The 16,417-nt window shown below is 42.3% G+C and overlaps 1 protein-coding gene across 2 annotated transcripts in view; it reads left to right on the top strand.

The window, feature by feature from the left end:
* Positions 1–16,417, top strand: part of KIAA0232 (KIAA0232 ortholog) — a 92,335-nt gene that overhangs the window by 57,803 nt on the left and 18,115 nt on the right. For both annotated transcript variants that reach the window (XM_060106280.1, XM_060106289.1), the window contains exons 3-5: positions 1,275–1,412; positions 12,898–12,964; positions 14,338–14,419. In XM_060106280.1, coding sequence (XP_059962263.1) covers positions 1,275–1,412; positions 12,898–12,964; positions 14,338–14,419 — 287 coding nt within the window. The remainder of the gene's footprint in view (positions 1–1,274; positions 1,413–12,897; positions 12,965–14,337; positions 14,420–16,417) is intronic.

The raw sequence follows: 16,417 nt of genomic DNA on the forward strand, positions 1-16,417 counted from the left end.
AAGTATGTTAATTATGATGAGTATAGAGGGGAGGGGTCCTCCCACTCTTATCTGGTGGCATGAAAGTAATTTTTTGTATTTGATCGAAGTAAAGATTGGCTACATAGTTGATGGTATATGATTTGATCCAAGAGATCTTTTGAATTTATTATTGTTGTGCTTTTCCTTTCTTCCATCTCATTCATTAATTCATATCTATTTCCTGAGGGCCCACTGTAGGCCAAATATTCTTCTAAGGAGTTTTCTTAATTTTGCCTTTGTCTTTCTTTCTAATCTTTCCCCCCCCTTGTCTGTCCACTGGTTTTAATAATAATTTACCAAATGAAGGGCAAAATGAAGTGGCAAAGCAATTAAAAATACTCAAGTCCCAGTTTAGGGAGGTAAAGTAAACCTACATCTTGGAATATTGTATAACCAAAGAATTGTAGTAACATGGGGGTAATGTTTACAATATAAGTTAAGTACAAAATTGTACAAATAGTGTGAATTCAATCATGTGTTTTTTTAAAGCATGTGAAAAAGACCAAATGAAGCAGACCAAATTGTTATAATTTTCGCTGGGTGGTAGGATCGTGGATAATTTGCTTTCTTCCTGCTTTTCTAATTTTCCTTAGTTTTTATAACAGGCATATATAATCAAGGGGAAAATAAACTTAAAATATGTAAAATATTTTATATCTGTTGTTTTTTAGACTGCAAGATATAGGAATGAACCATTCACCTGTTAAATGTTAAAATCTGCTAGTTAGGGACTTCCCTGGCGGTCCAGTGGTTAGGACTTTGCCCTTCAACCGCAGGGGGCACGGGTTCAATTCCTGGTCTGGGAGCTAGGATCCTGTATGCCGTGTGGCGCGGCTGGAAAAAAAAAAATCTGCTGGTAACATGAACAGTCATTATTGACGAGTGGGAAGTACAGAAAAGTGGACATTTAATTGTGTGTATAGATTAGAATTTATACTGAAATTTAAAGGATAACACTTGACTTTACATGTGAATGAGTTTATTAGCATTTTCTATAAATATAAATGGGTCAGATTTATTGAGATCATACATCCTAAATAATAATTACTTCAGTAACAGATATCAAAACAATGGATTATTCTGAAGTGTTCTGATTGACAGTGTCCTATGGTCTCTTAATTTATTAGTGTATACCAATTTGTGAATGAAAATAATTTGGTAGGGGAATATATGTGTAAGTATGTGGGAAATAATAAGTGTTTGAAACTTGTTATTCAGCGTTGATCATTGAAACTCGTCTATTCTTATTGTAGGAGAATGACATCTTCCTGGGCTGGGAAAAAGGAGCTTATAAGAAATGGGGAAAGAGTAAGAAAAAGTGCTCAGATCTAACTCTAGAAGAAATGAAAAAACAGGCTGCTGTCCAGTGTCTTCGATCTGCTTCTGATGAAGTAAGTTTACATTTGATTTCTAATACTTAGGGGAGAAAAAAAGGAGGTGGTGTGTCTTAAAAGTTTACCGATAACACATCTTGACCAAAAAAACTTAGAAAAGTAAAGTACTCATTATCTCACCACCATTACGTAAACATTGTCATGTTTTCCTTTATAGTATTTTTCTATATATATTGAGTTTTATATAATATATTTTTTATGTACTATTGTAATTGGAGAATACATAAAATGTTATATATATTTTTCCCCATTTAACATATATTTCATTTTGTTATTACTGATACATTACCTTTATTCTTTTTAGTGGCTAAGTTATATTTCATCAAATAATATTCCAATAGCCACCTAATATATTCTTTATTACTGGATATTTAGATTGCTCTTGATTTTTTGTTATGCTGTCTAGAATATTTTCATGTGTGGCTTTTTCCATGGTATATATATATTTTTTGGATACATTGCTAGAAGTGGGAAAGCAGTTCTAACATTTAAGAACACTATGTTTGCTTGATTCATAAGTTTTTGTTTGCTTTTAAGGAAAATATTATAAGATTGTTTTAGTGACCTTTTAACGTTTCATGTAAAATATTTCTTATGTCCTTCAGCATCCTGAAATAACAACATAGTTTTAGAGCATAATCGCCTATTTAAATTAATATTCTTATTCTTTGTTACTCACTATAAGATAAAATCTCTGAGATCATAACTACTTGGAAAATTATTTTGCTTTTACCATGCTATTTGAGATAGTGTGCTTTAAGCACCTTTACAATTCAAAGTTAAATTGAGAAGATTCATACAAGATGTGTAGAGAAGCTTCCGACCTGCAGAAACTTCCTTCCTAAGTTATCAAGCAGTCTGATGTTGGGGGTAACCAGCTTTGCTGCATTTGATAATCTGCAGAAGTTCTATTTTGTCTCCCACCTACCACACATGCCCTTGAAAGCTTGTTCAGTGCTTCCCTCAGCTGTGTGTTCTCATCCTGCTCAGAGTTGTCTGTGGGAGCCCGACTCCCTGGCCTGTGCCCATGGTACCTGGTGCATACCCTGACATCCTAAATGCAGTTGTGCATTTCTGTCTTCCCTTCACGACTGTGCTCCTTGGATGCCAGGACTGAGTTCCCCATCTTTGCATCTCCTGGTGCCTAGCAGAGTGAGTGCCTGTCGTGTAGAAGGTACTGCATTTCTCTTGAATTGAGTTGAACCTCAGTTTCCAAAGAGTCTTGCACTTTCATCCAGTCCTTCTTTTTCTCCTTCCCACTGTTTTCCTCTCCCTCACCCCTTGGATTTTTTTTAACTTCTGATTTCTTGAAGCTGCTGCCTCATAGACTATGGGATAGGAATTTGGAAGTTACCACTCATGTGGTTATCTTAGGTACCTTTTTGTTACAAAGAGAAGGAACATAATTAACCTAGTTTAAGAAAAAATGGAAATATACATAAAGGTTACAGGGATATCTCACTGAAACCCAGTGCTGGAAATGCAGCAGCCTGGGGAGTGACCTGAACTGGGAACCAAATGATTGGCAGCCGAAGTCATTTTCTCTAATGACCCACAGTCTCTCATTTGCTTCTCTCTGTGCTTCTGGGTCATTCCCTCTCACCTGAAGTCTGGCTTTCTCTGCTTCGGCACACGCATGGTGAAAAAATGACCATTCTAGCCCCAGCCCAGCATGACTGCTGAAGTCTGGTACCCAGCCCCATTCAGTTGAGGGAGAATCTGATTTGCTAGGCTTGCGCCAGTTGTCCACCTGTGCTTTGATAAGCTGTGGCGAGGGGACAGAGTTGCCTGCAGGTCCACTCCTTCAGCAGGGGCTGAGTGATGGGCAGTCCTCAGAGAAAAGGGGGTGGTTGGATAGTTACCCAAAGGGTGTTTTCTGTGTGACACTGAAGGGGGTAATGGATTGGTAAAGGATTTCAGAGCTTTTAAAGGAATTGAAAATGGAGATGGTTTTTAAAAGTGAGAGGTTAGTTCAGGTAAATTCTTTGAGCAAAATCCAAAAAAGCTACTGCTGAGTCATGGTTGGGAGGAAAATATTAGTAGGGAGTTTCAATCTGGGAAAGGATCTTATTTCTGCTTTGGACCACAGTTGCTGAGAAATGACTCTAGCCTTCGACTCATGGTGAAGTGGACTGAAAAACAAGGACAGCTGAAATCAGCTGTGGGCAAAGGGGGAGCACAGGCACCTTGTTGTGTGCAGTGCAAGACCCTTCTCCTCTGACAGCTTTTTGAGTGTGTGTAATTCATCCTAGCTGAGCATGATGTGTGCCAACAAAGAACTTGGTGTCAGGTAGAAACAGTGCAGGGGAGGAGAGTGGCTTGCACAGATCTTTGATTCTTTAAGTTGTTGCTTTAGAAAATGCTTTCCTTTGCCTGGCTGTCAAAGGCGGGATTTTTGTTTTCAAACCCAATGAAGCATATTTGTCCTAACTCTTTCCTTGTCATTTTATTAAAAATTATTGCATTCTTTTTCCTAATAAGGATTTTTTTTTTAATCTTACCAAATTAAAGTCGGCTGAGGAAGTGAATGTGCCAGTCATACACCAGGAGCTCAGCCGAGTGCTTGGGTCAGAATGAAAAGGAAGTAGGAAGTCCTCAAGCCCCGGAGCCCTGTCCCAAGCCGCCTACTGTGTGTGCATCAGTGCACAGCCCCCTAAGACAGCTCACCTGGCTCTTGGGAGCCAATGGAAAGAAGTTGAAAAGAACCCTCTCTAACTATGGCCTGTACCAGTGGAAAGGATTCACTGTGGTCACTTATGAACTGTAGGCTGGTTTTTCTTTTCTAGAATCTGCCTGGTGGCTTCAGTGAAAAGAAGAGAGCAAAGAAGGCCCTATGTAGGAAATTATAATGCAGAGTTCTATTTTATCTTATATTTTTGCCACAGTGAATGTTTGCACGTGGGTGTGTTGTTCATTCCCTAAATACTGAGGATGGTAATGTTGGCGATTCTGTGCTTTGCTTTCCCACCAGTTCTAATGCCAACTTAGACCCCTTCTTCGTGCAGCTCTCTGTAGTCACTACTAACTGATCAGAGTCAAAAGCCATTAACAGGTTTACAGTCTAATTGCTTAAAATGTTAATGACGTAATGACAAGACAGAAACATAGGTGATGCTATCACTATATTAGGTAGGTAGGTAGAGGTGATACTTTGCATTACATGTGAGATGAATTCTTTTCTCATTACTTTCGTGTGTGCATGTGCGACTGTTACATTTACAATGTTAGCTGTTTCTGTAAAAGCATCCAAAGTTATGAGACTCTTTGCTGCACCATGGTTTAAATAGAATGGTTGACTTCTCTGACTGCAGTTTTACATCCCTGTGGTGTGATGCTGTGCTTCCGCTTAATCCTTGCATCAAGCTGTACCCACATTTCAGCATGTCTCTGAACCCGCTCAGCCTGATATTTATCTGAGAAACGTCACCAAAACCATAAGGAAACTCAGTTATGTCCAAATTTAATTTTATACATTGATGATAGTTTGGCAACGCCCGTGAACATCTGTGAGCCATTGTTTATTCCTGTTGGGGACCGTGACCTTTAATGGGCTTTGTTGTTTGTTAAGTCCCAGCTGAAACTGCCTTTGCTAATACTGTTCGTTTACACATGCAAATAACATGGAATTCTCTGGTACTCTTTTTTTTTTTTTTGCGGTACGCGGGCCTCTCACTGTTGTGGCCTCTCCTGTTGCAGAGCACAGGCTCCGGACGCGCAGGCTCAGCGGCCATGGCTCACGGGCCCAGCCGCTCCGTGGCATGTGGGATCTTCCCGGACTGGGGCACGAACCCATGTCCCCTGCATTGGCAGGCAGACTCTCAACCACTGCGCCACCAGGGAAGCCCTGGTACTCATTTTTTGCTATGACAGTTTGCATTTGATTTGAGTGCAGTTAGTAATGGGGTCTGTAAATAAGAACGGTGCTGTGACTCAGCAATAGGCCACTCAGACCTCCCCCAGGTGGGCATTTTATAGTTTCGTGATGTTATCCTAAGCTGTTGTGTTTCTGTTACCAGTGGACATGGCACATGCCTGATGTGGTTACATATATCCACACCTCCCTTTCTCCCTTTTAAAAACATAAAAAGTGGAACTGTGCCGACTGTTGTTTTTTGAATCCTCAAGTTTACTTGGTTCTGTTTTCTCCTTCCCCAGAGTTGGAGCTTTTCATATTGTTTTGTTTTTGTTTTTAATAATCAGTTATATTTCTGTTTTATTTTTATTGAGCTACTTAAAACTGAATCAGAGCTAGTATTTCATCTCCCATTTTGGGAATGGTTAGAATATTAGAAACTCAACAAGGCCCTGTTTGGGGAATAAAGTTAGGATGCAATGATAACTTATTTCAATTAACTTAGTCTTGAAAGTAACAGCACTGCAACTTACCCTGGGTCACTGACTTGATCTGTGGTTATTTAAAGAGTCTTGTAGAGGATTTATGTCCTCGGTACAGTGAAATCTTATTGCAACTGCTCATATTTTCACATTCAGCTAAGTTCACCAGTAAAATTCTTTTCACCAGTAAAGTACATAGTACATCTCAATATTTTGCCTATGTATGTTTATATGTTGTACAGGGTTGTGTATTAAAAAACATGTGAAGTCATTTATGGCAATTTACTTTCAAGGTTAATTTTGACCATATACATTGTTTCTTTGCATGCTGATGTTTGAACTTATCCATTCTGGATAATGAGCATCAAGACAATGATAACTAATATTTACTGAGCCCTTAAATATGTGCAGTACCCGTCTGGGTGCGCTGTCTACATTGTAAGAGGTGACGCGGTGCTCCCTCTACAGGCCAGACCCCTGAGAAGCCAGTGGTTATTAAAGCTAAGAATGTTCACAGTTGCTGTGTTGTCACAGCCAGCCCTGCCTGAGGAAGCCTAGGCCTTATCTCCTTGGGCACAGATAGAGCTGGGTATTCAAGGAAGCCTGTAGGCCGCTGTGAGGGCTTTGGCTTTTCCTCTGAGAAGCCTCGAAAGTTGGAGAGTTTGGAGCAGAGGGGTGATGTAACTTGACTTAAATGCTGATAAGGTGCTGCTGGCTGCTGCATTTAAGAGTAGATGGGTTGGGGCGAGGCAGGGTAGATGGGGAGGGGCAGAGGCAGATGCAGAGAAAGCAGGTAAGGAGCTATTACCTTATTAGTCCAGCAGACCGATGAGGACGAGACCTTGTTAGTTTCTAAATGTATTTTGAAGGTAGAGCTGACAAGATTGGATGTAGGGTGGAGGAAGAGGGCAGAGTCAGAGAAGGTAGCCAAGGTTTTTGGGCTGAGCAACTGCAAGAAAGGAATCTTCATTTACTGAGGAAAAGGAAATAGGGGAAGAAGCACTAATTTGTGGGTGGATGGGTGTGAACTAGGATTTGAACGTGAGATGCCTGTGAGAGAGAGCCGGTGGAGATTTTGAAAACACAGTTGGATATGCGCGTCTGGGGTTGATGGGCTGGGTGGTTTGGGGGAGGAGATTGAACAGTAGACCACTTGCTTGTTTGGCCAGAGCTTGCCGTCTGGCGTGTCTCCAGGGGCTGAGTAGGACGCTAAATGAATGAGGCGGTGGGGAGCGGGTTGGCCTGTGGGAAACGCCATCCCGGTGGTTCCAGGTCTTCTCTCTTTTTAGAAAAGGTAGAAAGTTGGGATTTTTATAGGAAATTTCCTACACTATTAAATGCTGAAAGTGAGGGTATGGAACAGGAAACAAGTGGGAGGGGCTGCTCTAAAAATCTGAGGGTGAGGTGAGCAAAAGGGCATAAAAAGAGGCGTACGTGGGGGTTATGGAGTGGGGTGTGACAGACCGAGTGTGTGAGGGCGGGAAGGCAGACGCAGGGAGGGACAGAGACCAGGACAGTGAGCACCTGTGTACGTGGCTTAAGAAACATATAATCATGAAAACAGCTTGAGCCCCGCAAGTGCCCTTTCCTCGTGGTGCTTCTCTCCGTCTCTCTCTGAGGTTACCAGTGCTCTGGACTTGGTTTTCCTCTCTCCCGTGCACATTGTTATGCTTTTACTAAATGTTGTTTGAGGGGATACACAAAGGTGTGACTGTTTTGCATGTTAGCTTTATATGAATGGTATCCTACTCTGTATTTTGTAACTTCTTTTAGTTAACATTTTGAAAGATTTATCTATGTTACTAGCATGATCTTACAGTTTCTCTTCACTGCTAAATGTCCATTGTAACACTGTAAAGCTATTTATTCTTCTGGTAATGGACCTTTCAGTTGTTTCCCAGTTTTGATTGTTATAAAGAACACAGCAAGGACCGTTCTTGTGCTCCCACCCTTGTGCATATGTACAGTGCCTTTTCTAGAGTATATACTTAGGCATCAGACTGCTACATTAAAGTCAGCTGTTTTTTTCACCATTTTAGCATCACAGGCTTGCGTATCTGATGAAAGCTATGGACCTAACCAGAAAGATTATCTTTTCTTATATGCCTCCTTGGCCTATAGTAGGTGTGCAGTAATATTTATCCATTGCATACTTCCCTTCTCCTCTATAACACATTCTAGAGAGCGAATATAAATAAGAGCCGGAGGCAAGCCATTGGGTAGATGTTTGTAGATCCTCCTGTGTTTAAGGATGGGAATCACAGCCCTCATGCAGGTGCCTTGGCAGAGACAGCCTTTTGTTTGTTTGGATTTTTTGTTTAAAAATTATCCTTACATCGCTGTAGGCCATGGATGTTTATTCCATCCACGTAGCCACGTGCCCCACTGCTTCCTATTGCGTTATACCTGGCTGTCACATGTTTGTATTACTTCCCTGGCCACTGAAGACATGAGTTTATGAACCCTGGTATATATTCTCAGTTGTCTTACTGGTGCTCTTTTATTGACTTAACAGGTCTGTGGATTGGGTAGGGCTCAGCTGGGAGGTTCTTTTGCTGGTCTTGTTTTTTTTTTTTTTTAACTATTTATATATATATTTTAATATTTATTTATTTGGCTGTGCTGGGTCTTAGTTGGCGTGTGCAGGATCTTTTAGTTGCAGCACGCGGGATCTTTTAGTTGCAGCATGCGGGCTCTTAGTTGTGGCGTGTGGGATCTAGTTCCCTGACCAGGGATTGAACCCGGCCCCCCTGCATTGGGAGCACGGAGTCTTAGCCACTGGACCTCTAGGGAAGTCCCACTGGTCTTTTGTTTGTTTTTTTTGTTTAATAAATTTATTTATTTGTTTTTATTTTTGGCTGTGTTGGATCTTTGTTGCTGTGTGCAGGCTTTCTCTAGCTGCAGCGAGCGGGGGCCACTCTTCGTTGCAGTGCACAGGCTTCTCATTGTCATGGCTTCTCTTGTTGCAGAACACAAGCTCTAGGCACATGGGCTTCAGTAGTGGTGCAGGCTCAGTAGTTGTGGTGCATGGGCTTAGCTGCTTCACGGCATGTGGGTTCTTCCCGGGCCAGGGATCGAACCCGTGTCACCTGCATTAACCACTGCGCCACCAGGGAAGCCCCCGCTGGTCTTGTTTGAGGTCTCATACTGTTGCAGTCATTGGCAGCTGGGACCGGAACATCCAAAATTGCTCTCTTAGCTTGTCTGGCACCTCAGGAGGGATAGCTAGGAGCTGTGACCTTCTCTGTGTGGCTAGCTTAGGCTTCTGTCTATGGCAGATGGAGCCTGGGAGTTAGCATTCCGAGAGGGCGTGCATCACACTTGCTAGTGTCTCACTGAGGAATCCTAGCACATTTGGGGGAGGGGCCTATACTAGGGGTGAGTGCCAGGAGTTGTGGCTCACTGAGGGTACCAGGCTTTCCCCATCCTGACAGGTACTTTCGTGACAGATGGAAACCAGACAGGCTTGGGACTCCAGGCACCTCTGAGAGAAAGCATGAGATACCATAATAAAAACTGGGGACTAAATGAAAGTTGGCAAATTGTTGAATCCCCATCCCTTTCTTCTCCCTGTCTGCTAGAACTCTGAAGATTGGGGAATTTCTCTCTGAGGAAAAGGTTGCTGCAAAGAAGAAGCAATCCAAGGGACAAGATGATCTCTTGAAAATTCTAAACATGATAATGGGAATGAAAGAACTCAACAGAAGGGTTGGAAGGTATAGCTGACGAAATCTCACAGGAAGTAAAACCAAAAAAAGAAGAAATGGCAAATAGGAAAGAAAAAAGAAATTAGGGGACCAATACAAGAAGTTCAAAACCCAGCTATTTGGAAGTGTCATTGGTATGCTCCCATTTTCCAGCTGTGAAAAGTAAGGCTTTGCTAGGTGACTGGCTTAAGGGGGTCATGTGGCTAACCCTGAGGTGAAGTTCAAACCCATGTCTTTTTGACTCCCAGCAGCATGGACCGCTTGAGTGCCCCCGGGTACCACATTGGTTAATGATCACAGGGTTGGTGTGGAACTGCCTGTCACGCATTTAGGCAATATCCAGTCCCAAAGGGTTCTCCATAAAAGATTGACCTTTGAGATGATTAATATAGCTACAGAAGCCTTTGACTATGGAGAGGAGAGAGAATGAGGCAGAATAAGTCAGATTGCCTTTGTTTCCTTGATGCTGATGATGAAGGTCAGTACTTGAGAAGGATGGGAAGCGCAGAGAGGGGGAAGAAGCATTGGAAACGCTGTGGTATGGGAAATGATAGAAGTTTATCAGGGAACAAATAAAAAATCCTTCCCAGAAGCAGTGGGACAGTAGCTGCAGTGTTTGACCCAGGCTGCATCATCACGGAAGTGTCTGGCTCCACCCTGTAGCCTAGGAGAGGGAAGGCAGCAGTGCCAGCACCGTGGAGCCCTGGCAGAATCCAGAGGACGTTGCGGTATCTAGATCAGGTTAGTTGCTTTCCTACTCCTCCACCCTCAAACAAATCAGAGCAAAAACTCAAGGCATTTTAAAAAGCAGTGAATCCAGAAATGAGACTCTGGGAAGTGAGAAACGTATCAATAGTCTAGAGGGGGCACAGTATTTAGGTGACCCATGTGACAGGCACTCTGAGGGGTGCCTCACGCACGTCACCTTAGTTTACCCTCGGGAATCTTGAGAGGGAGGTGTTCAGAGACCAGGAGTGGCGCTGCACCCCACTGCCCAGTGAGTATGGGCAAGGCAGGAATGCAGGCCCAGATACATTGCCCCCGGCCATCTCCCAACTGTGAGAAGTGACAGTTATTCAAGGGTTAACTCCCTGAGGGTAGGGAGCTCATCTCTCCGGGTGTCCTCCCTGGCCGTCGGGGGCCCTGACCATTTGCTGTGTGAATGAGTGGGAAGTACACGAGTGAATGGTCGTGCGTCTGGAACACCGCTTATTGAACATCTCCTGAAAAGTGCCCGGCTCCGTGTGTGCGCCCCCCGCTGTTCAGATTTGGATACCATAACTTGAATTTTAGAGTGCTCCTGTGGTTTGCAGAGCAGTTTCTCATGTTGGTTTGGTACTGGGAGGTAAGTGGGTATTAGCCATCTTACAGCTGGGAAAAGCAGTTCATGAGTTAAGTGGTAGAATGTTAGTGTTTTTTCACCTACGGCATTGTTTCCCCTTAGAGCTGTCACTAAGATATGAGTATAATGTACTGCAGGCTCTCCGTATTCTTGAATGCCCTCGTGGATATGGTACACTGTTAAAATATGATTAATAAAATTATCTAGTACTTAATATCATAGTTGGGAAAATGGATAAAGTTTCTCATTAACAGCACCAAATCGACACTTCAGAATGCCTGCCAGGAGATGACAGGGTCCAGTGCTGCTTCTGACACCCCTTTTTGTTGCTCGGTTTGCTGTTATGATAACCCAGTGGTCTCATGACTTTTTTGAAAAAATACAATTATGATGCTTCAGGAATCAAGGAAGGAAGACAGAAGCGGGGTCGGTAGAGCTTGCTCTTGTGTACAGGGTTAAGGACTAAGCGTGTTGTCTATTTTCCATTTATATATGAGAGCAAATGTATATACTTCTAAGCTGCATTACTATCCAGAACAGCTAAATTTTACAGTTGCTTGGAAGTGATTTCCAAGACAAAGCATAAAAAGTAACATCTGGTGACTGTTGTAATCAGCGCTCTATGGAGAATAGTAGGTGGCCCGCCGTTGCAGAGGATTGAGCGGAGTCGTATAAGCAATCCCTAGGGCTTGGTGTTCTGCCCTGGAGACTGGCACCGGCTTTAGAAACACAGTGACACAGGCTTGCTGTACAGACCAGCGTGCAGCCACGAGTCAGCTGACACCGGTGTTAGGTTCATGGTCTGGAGGAAGTGGAATAAAACGGCCATACTCATCACACCTTGAACATTATGGTAAGCAGAATCTTTCCGATGGAATTGTGTGGTCAGAGTTGTGCTTATGACTAATATCTGCCATGGTTTTTAGGAGTTTTTAAGGAAAGGACAGCTCTCCTCTGACCCATTTCCCTTTCTTCTTTTGTCCTGTCTCCTGTTAAAAGCTGTGATACGATGTGGATAGACTGTAACTATCAATGTTTACAATTAGCTGTTTTCATTGTAATCTTTCTTGCTGCTCAAACTATGTAACTGCGGTTTCTTGTTGAGGATATCTGTAATACTTTGCTGAGTCATTTTGGGTGAGGTGAATGGGGTAGCGTCTATTTTTAGCCCCTCAAGGCCCTGTGAGGACGACAGGAGGCAGAGTCCTGTGCGTCTGTTCGGGTCGTGGCCACCTAGAGAGACTCAATTCCAATTTAAATAGGGCTTTCAGCCACTGAATAAATAAAAAGTTCCTAGGAAATACGTTCACTTTTTTGGTACCTTGTAAAAGATTTTTCTTTTCTCCTGTGAGAAATAGAGAAGTTTAAAAGTTTAAAAGTCTACATAGTAAAAGATTTGCTTATGCCTGTTTCCATCATTCATTTTTCTTTAGAGTTTGGCTCTTATTCCTTTCCTCCCAATTTCAGACTCTTCCATGCACTCTCCTTAAGTTTTACCCCAGTTCTGTACAGAGGCTAATACCCTATTCATGACCCTTAAAGTAAAGCTTTCACATCCACTTGCAGTAATGACATGTTTTCCACGTGCTCTGTTTGTTCCAGTCATGAGTGTTCACTTTAAGAGAAAAAAAAAAGTCACCTGTTTTCTTTAGACCATGTACTCCTAGAGGACCACGAGGAGATTTTTGTGATTTTAATTTGTATTGAGTCTCGTACAAGCCCTTGCTCGTACAGATATTGAATAATGGTTTTGATAGTGACTGACTTTTTAACCGAAAGATGGGCATTTAGGTCCTTAGGCTCTCCCCCGTGAGCAAGATGCTGTATCACTGGGAAGACAAAGCCACTCTGGGAGGTACATTAGTATTTTCACATTTTATCAGTAAGTGCTGGTGAATATACTTTATTAGTAAAATATGTATACTAAATTGAATCCAGAAACCTATAGTTTTTAAACTCTTATGTTCATTTAAATATTGATAATGTTTCTTTTGAAACATGGAAGGTTTGTAAAGCTTCTATATTAAGACAAAAGTATACAAATACCTGACTCTTACATACCTGGCAGTAAACTATGTGCATTTCTGTTCCCACGCAGAGCTCTGGTATCGAGACTTTAGTGGAGGAGCTCTGCTCCAGGCTGAAGGACCTGCAGAGCCAGCAAGGTGAGAGTGCCGCCTCCAAGGGCTATCCACGCACAGGGGCGTGGAGTCACCAGATCTTAGAATTGATCAGAAAGAAAAGGCAGCAGGAGCAAAGTCTTTGTATTCAGTGTGTCACCAGGCCAGTGTCACGCTCTGTCTTTAGCTGTGAGTGGCTTCTGGGTCATTCCACAGCCATCACTGGTCGATAGATCCCTGCCCTCAAAGGGATGACTTAATCCACAAGTGCCCTCATGGAAAGGAGATGTTTTATTGTGTTTGTCTTCAAACTGAAGCTCAGGGATCTGGAGCAATAACCTCTTACCTTTCCCATCCTTCTCCTCCCCCCCACCCCCCAAATTAATATTTGCCTGTTGACATCAAGGCCTGCAAAGGTGTCAACTAATTATTTTAGGTTTGGAAGGAAGTTTTGCCTTGACTCTTGAAGTTCTTGGAAAGGCAGGCTTGACAAGCTCATTAAGTCATTTTGATTCGTGAACCCTCACAGCTTCTTTTCTCAACTTTCCTGCAAGCCCATAGAATAAGAGTGACCTATTAAAGTTAAGGATCGGGCTTCCCTGGTGGTGCAGTGGTTGAGAGTCCGCCTGCCGATGCAGGGGACACGGGTTCGTGCCCCGATCCGGGAGGATCCCGCGTGCCGCGGAGCGGCTGGGCCCGTGAGCCATGGCCGCTGAGCCTGCGCGTCCGGAGCCTGTGCTCCACAGCGGGAGAGGCCACGGCAGTGAGAGACCTGCGTATCGCAAAAAAAATAAAAATAAAAAAATAAAGTTAAGGATCTTTATTTTACATGTCCTCTTCATGGTCATTTTGCTGCCCACCAAGCCTTGAGCCTTCTTTTTAATAAGGGCACAATTTATTTGTTTCTAATCTGAGGGCAGTATCATGAGCTAAGCTAAGAGTATAGCCCTCTGCTTCTATTTTAGTTGAAACACAGCCCTCACCTAGATGTTAAGTAATAGAGAGCTAATTGTAATAACTTTCTTTACAGATTAGTGTTAGTCAAGATGAGGCAGTATAAAGTCCAGTGCAGAATTTTGTGAGAAAATATTTTTGGAATCTAAACAGGTGATCTCTCCTTCTGGTGTAATTAATAAGTACACAGGGAATTTCATTCCCTTAATTAAGTGTCTCTAGAGCCTCTGTCAGTGATGAGGTGAACCTCTCTCTGTTCTCAGCCCAACGTTAGTGTGGTTTAGCCAGAGTTCCCTCTGGCATACTGAAGAAATAGATTTTTATTAAAAAGATAAACTGGTGTAGAGTTCTTTTAAAGCCACAAAAGCCTATGTAATTTCTGATTAAATTTACTTAAGAAAAAAACAGGAGCATTTATTAACTAAATATAAGACAAATCTTTCTGAATTTTTGTTTCATAACAGAAGAGAAGATTCACAAAAAGTTAGAGGGGTCTCCCTCTCCAGAGGCAGAATTATCCCCTACAGCAAAGGATCAAGTGGAAATGTATGTAAGATTGTATTCAGTAATAAAGCATGCATTTGTTAAAATCAGACTAATGACTGCTACATGGTTTACAGTTTTTTGTTTGTCATATGCTATTTAGTTTGATATTGTATAACTCAGGAATTTATTGAGCACTTACTGTGTGCTTGATGCTGAGAAATCAAAGGTGAATAAGAGGGTCTTATCTTTTTCACACATATTGAATCAATATTTGTGAAACTCACGGAATGATGCAAACAAGGCCATTTATGGTCCATTCATATACCTCTTTTGAAATTCATGCCAGTCCTTTGAGACAGCGGTAAGCAATTAAGCTTGTCCTTGTTTTATACACAAGGAAGCCGAATTCCCCTTGCTGATTACAGAGGGAACTGGGCAAGTCGTTGACCTTGTCGGACTTGTTTCCTAAAGATGCTTTTCTGTCTTTCCTTGTAGATGGTTCGTATTTAAATTGACTGCATTGTAAGGAGACTTCCTTATTGTACATTTTATTTGAATCCTCTCAACTTCTGAATCTTAAGGGAGAAAGAGCACTCAGTCGGCTGTGTTGCCGTGCTGTCCAGCACGGTAGCCGCAGCCATGTGCGGCTTTTGGCCGTTTGCGACGCGGCTGTTTCAGGCTGAGAGGTGCCGTGTGTGTCACACCCATCAGCGTTCAAAGACTTCATTTAAAAAGAACGTAAAACACTATATTAAGAGTTTTTACTGTTGATTACATGTGAAATGATAATGCGGATATATTTGGTTAAGTAAAATATATTATTGAAATTAATTTCACTTTCTTCTTTCGCATTTAATGGGGTTCCTAGAACATTAAAAAGTACTTATGAAGCTCATAATATATTTCTATTGGACAGCTCTGGTCTAGACTGAAAAGGAGAGTCAAGTATAGGCCCTTTGAACATCCGGCCTTTTATCACTTCATGTGTGACCTTGACTTGCCTCCAGAATGACAGTCCCCACTTGGGTAGCCATCCTGACTCTCGAGTCTTCCTTTGTCAATCTGTCTTGCTCTGAAATCTTCAGTGGCTACCAGTTTCCTAGCAAACTGAAAACGCTTCTTGCCTGTTCAAGCCCTCTGAAGCCAGCCTCCCTGGTTTTCCTGCCCTGTGTTTCCCATCGTTGCTGGTCTAATGAGGCACAGCATCTTCGTGTCCTCACACAGATTCCCATGCCTCACAGTACTCACCAAACCGCTGCACGTATCTGGAACGTCAGGGCTCAGCTGTGGTCCGCTTTGTCTGATTGTTCTAGGCCTCACCAGCATACCCTTTTCTGAACACTTGAATTCCAAGAAACCTGCCATTTCTGAGGGTCTGCTTAATGCTGGGCATTGCACTTGCCTCCTGAGAAAAGATTCGATAACAACAGTCACTGAAGGTGTCGTTCTGACTCATTTCTCATGTTAATTCCTTTACTCCTCACAACTCTGTGAGATAGATACTATAACTACCCCGTTTTCTAGGCCACAGAGAGGTTAAGGACCGTGCCTAAGGTCACATAGCTAGGCAATAGCAGAGTGAGGATTCAAACTCAGGGAGAGTGGCTTCCAGAGCTCATGCCCTCGACTGCTTTGCTATCCAGCTTTTCACCTACATCTGTTTCCAGTGCTCATAACAGCCTTGTGAGGTAAGTCATAGTATCACCATCTTATAGGTGAGGAAATGGACCAAGACGTTACATGATTAGCTTAAAGTCACAAGCATAGTAAATGACTGAGCTGAGATTCAAATTCAGATATTTCGAATCAAAAATATGACATTCTTTCCACTGTATTAATTTGTGACTGGTGACTTAACGAAAATCCAAATTTTAAAGATCAAAGTCATCTTAACGTATTTTCTAAATATTCCTATAGTGCTTATCTCACTGCTGAACGTAAGAGTGCTTGATCCATAGAACTAAATATAAAGTATATTTTACGGTATTACTAATTTTTAAAAAGTTACTAATTCATGGGTGACGTAAACACTGACTATTGAAATGAAATATCCCATTT

The sequence above is a fragment of the Mesoplodon densirostris genome, chromosome 1 (assembly GCF_025265405.1).
Source record: "Mesoplodon densirostris isolate mMesDen1 chromosome 1, mMesDen1 primary haplotype, whole genome shotgun sequence".
Taxonomy (NCBI): domain Eukaryota; kingdom Metazoa; phylum Chordata; class Mammalia; order Artiodactyla; family Ziphiidae; genus Mesoplodon; species Mesoplodon densirostris.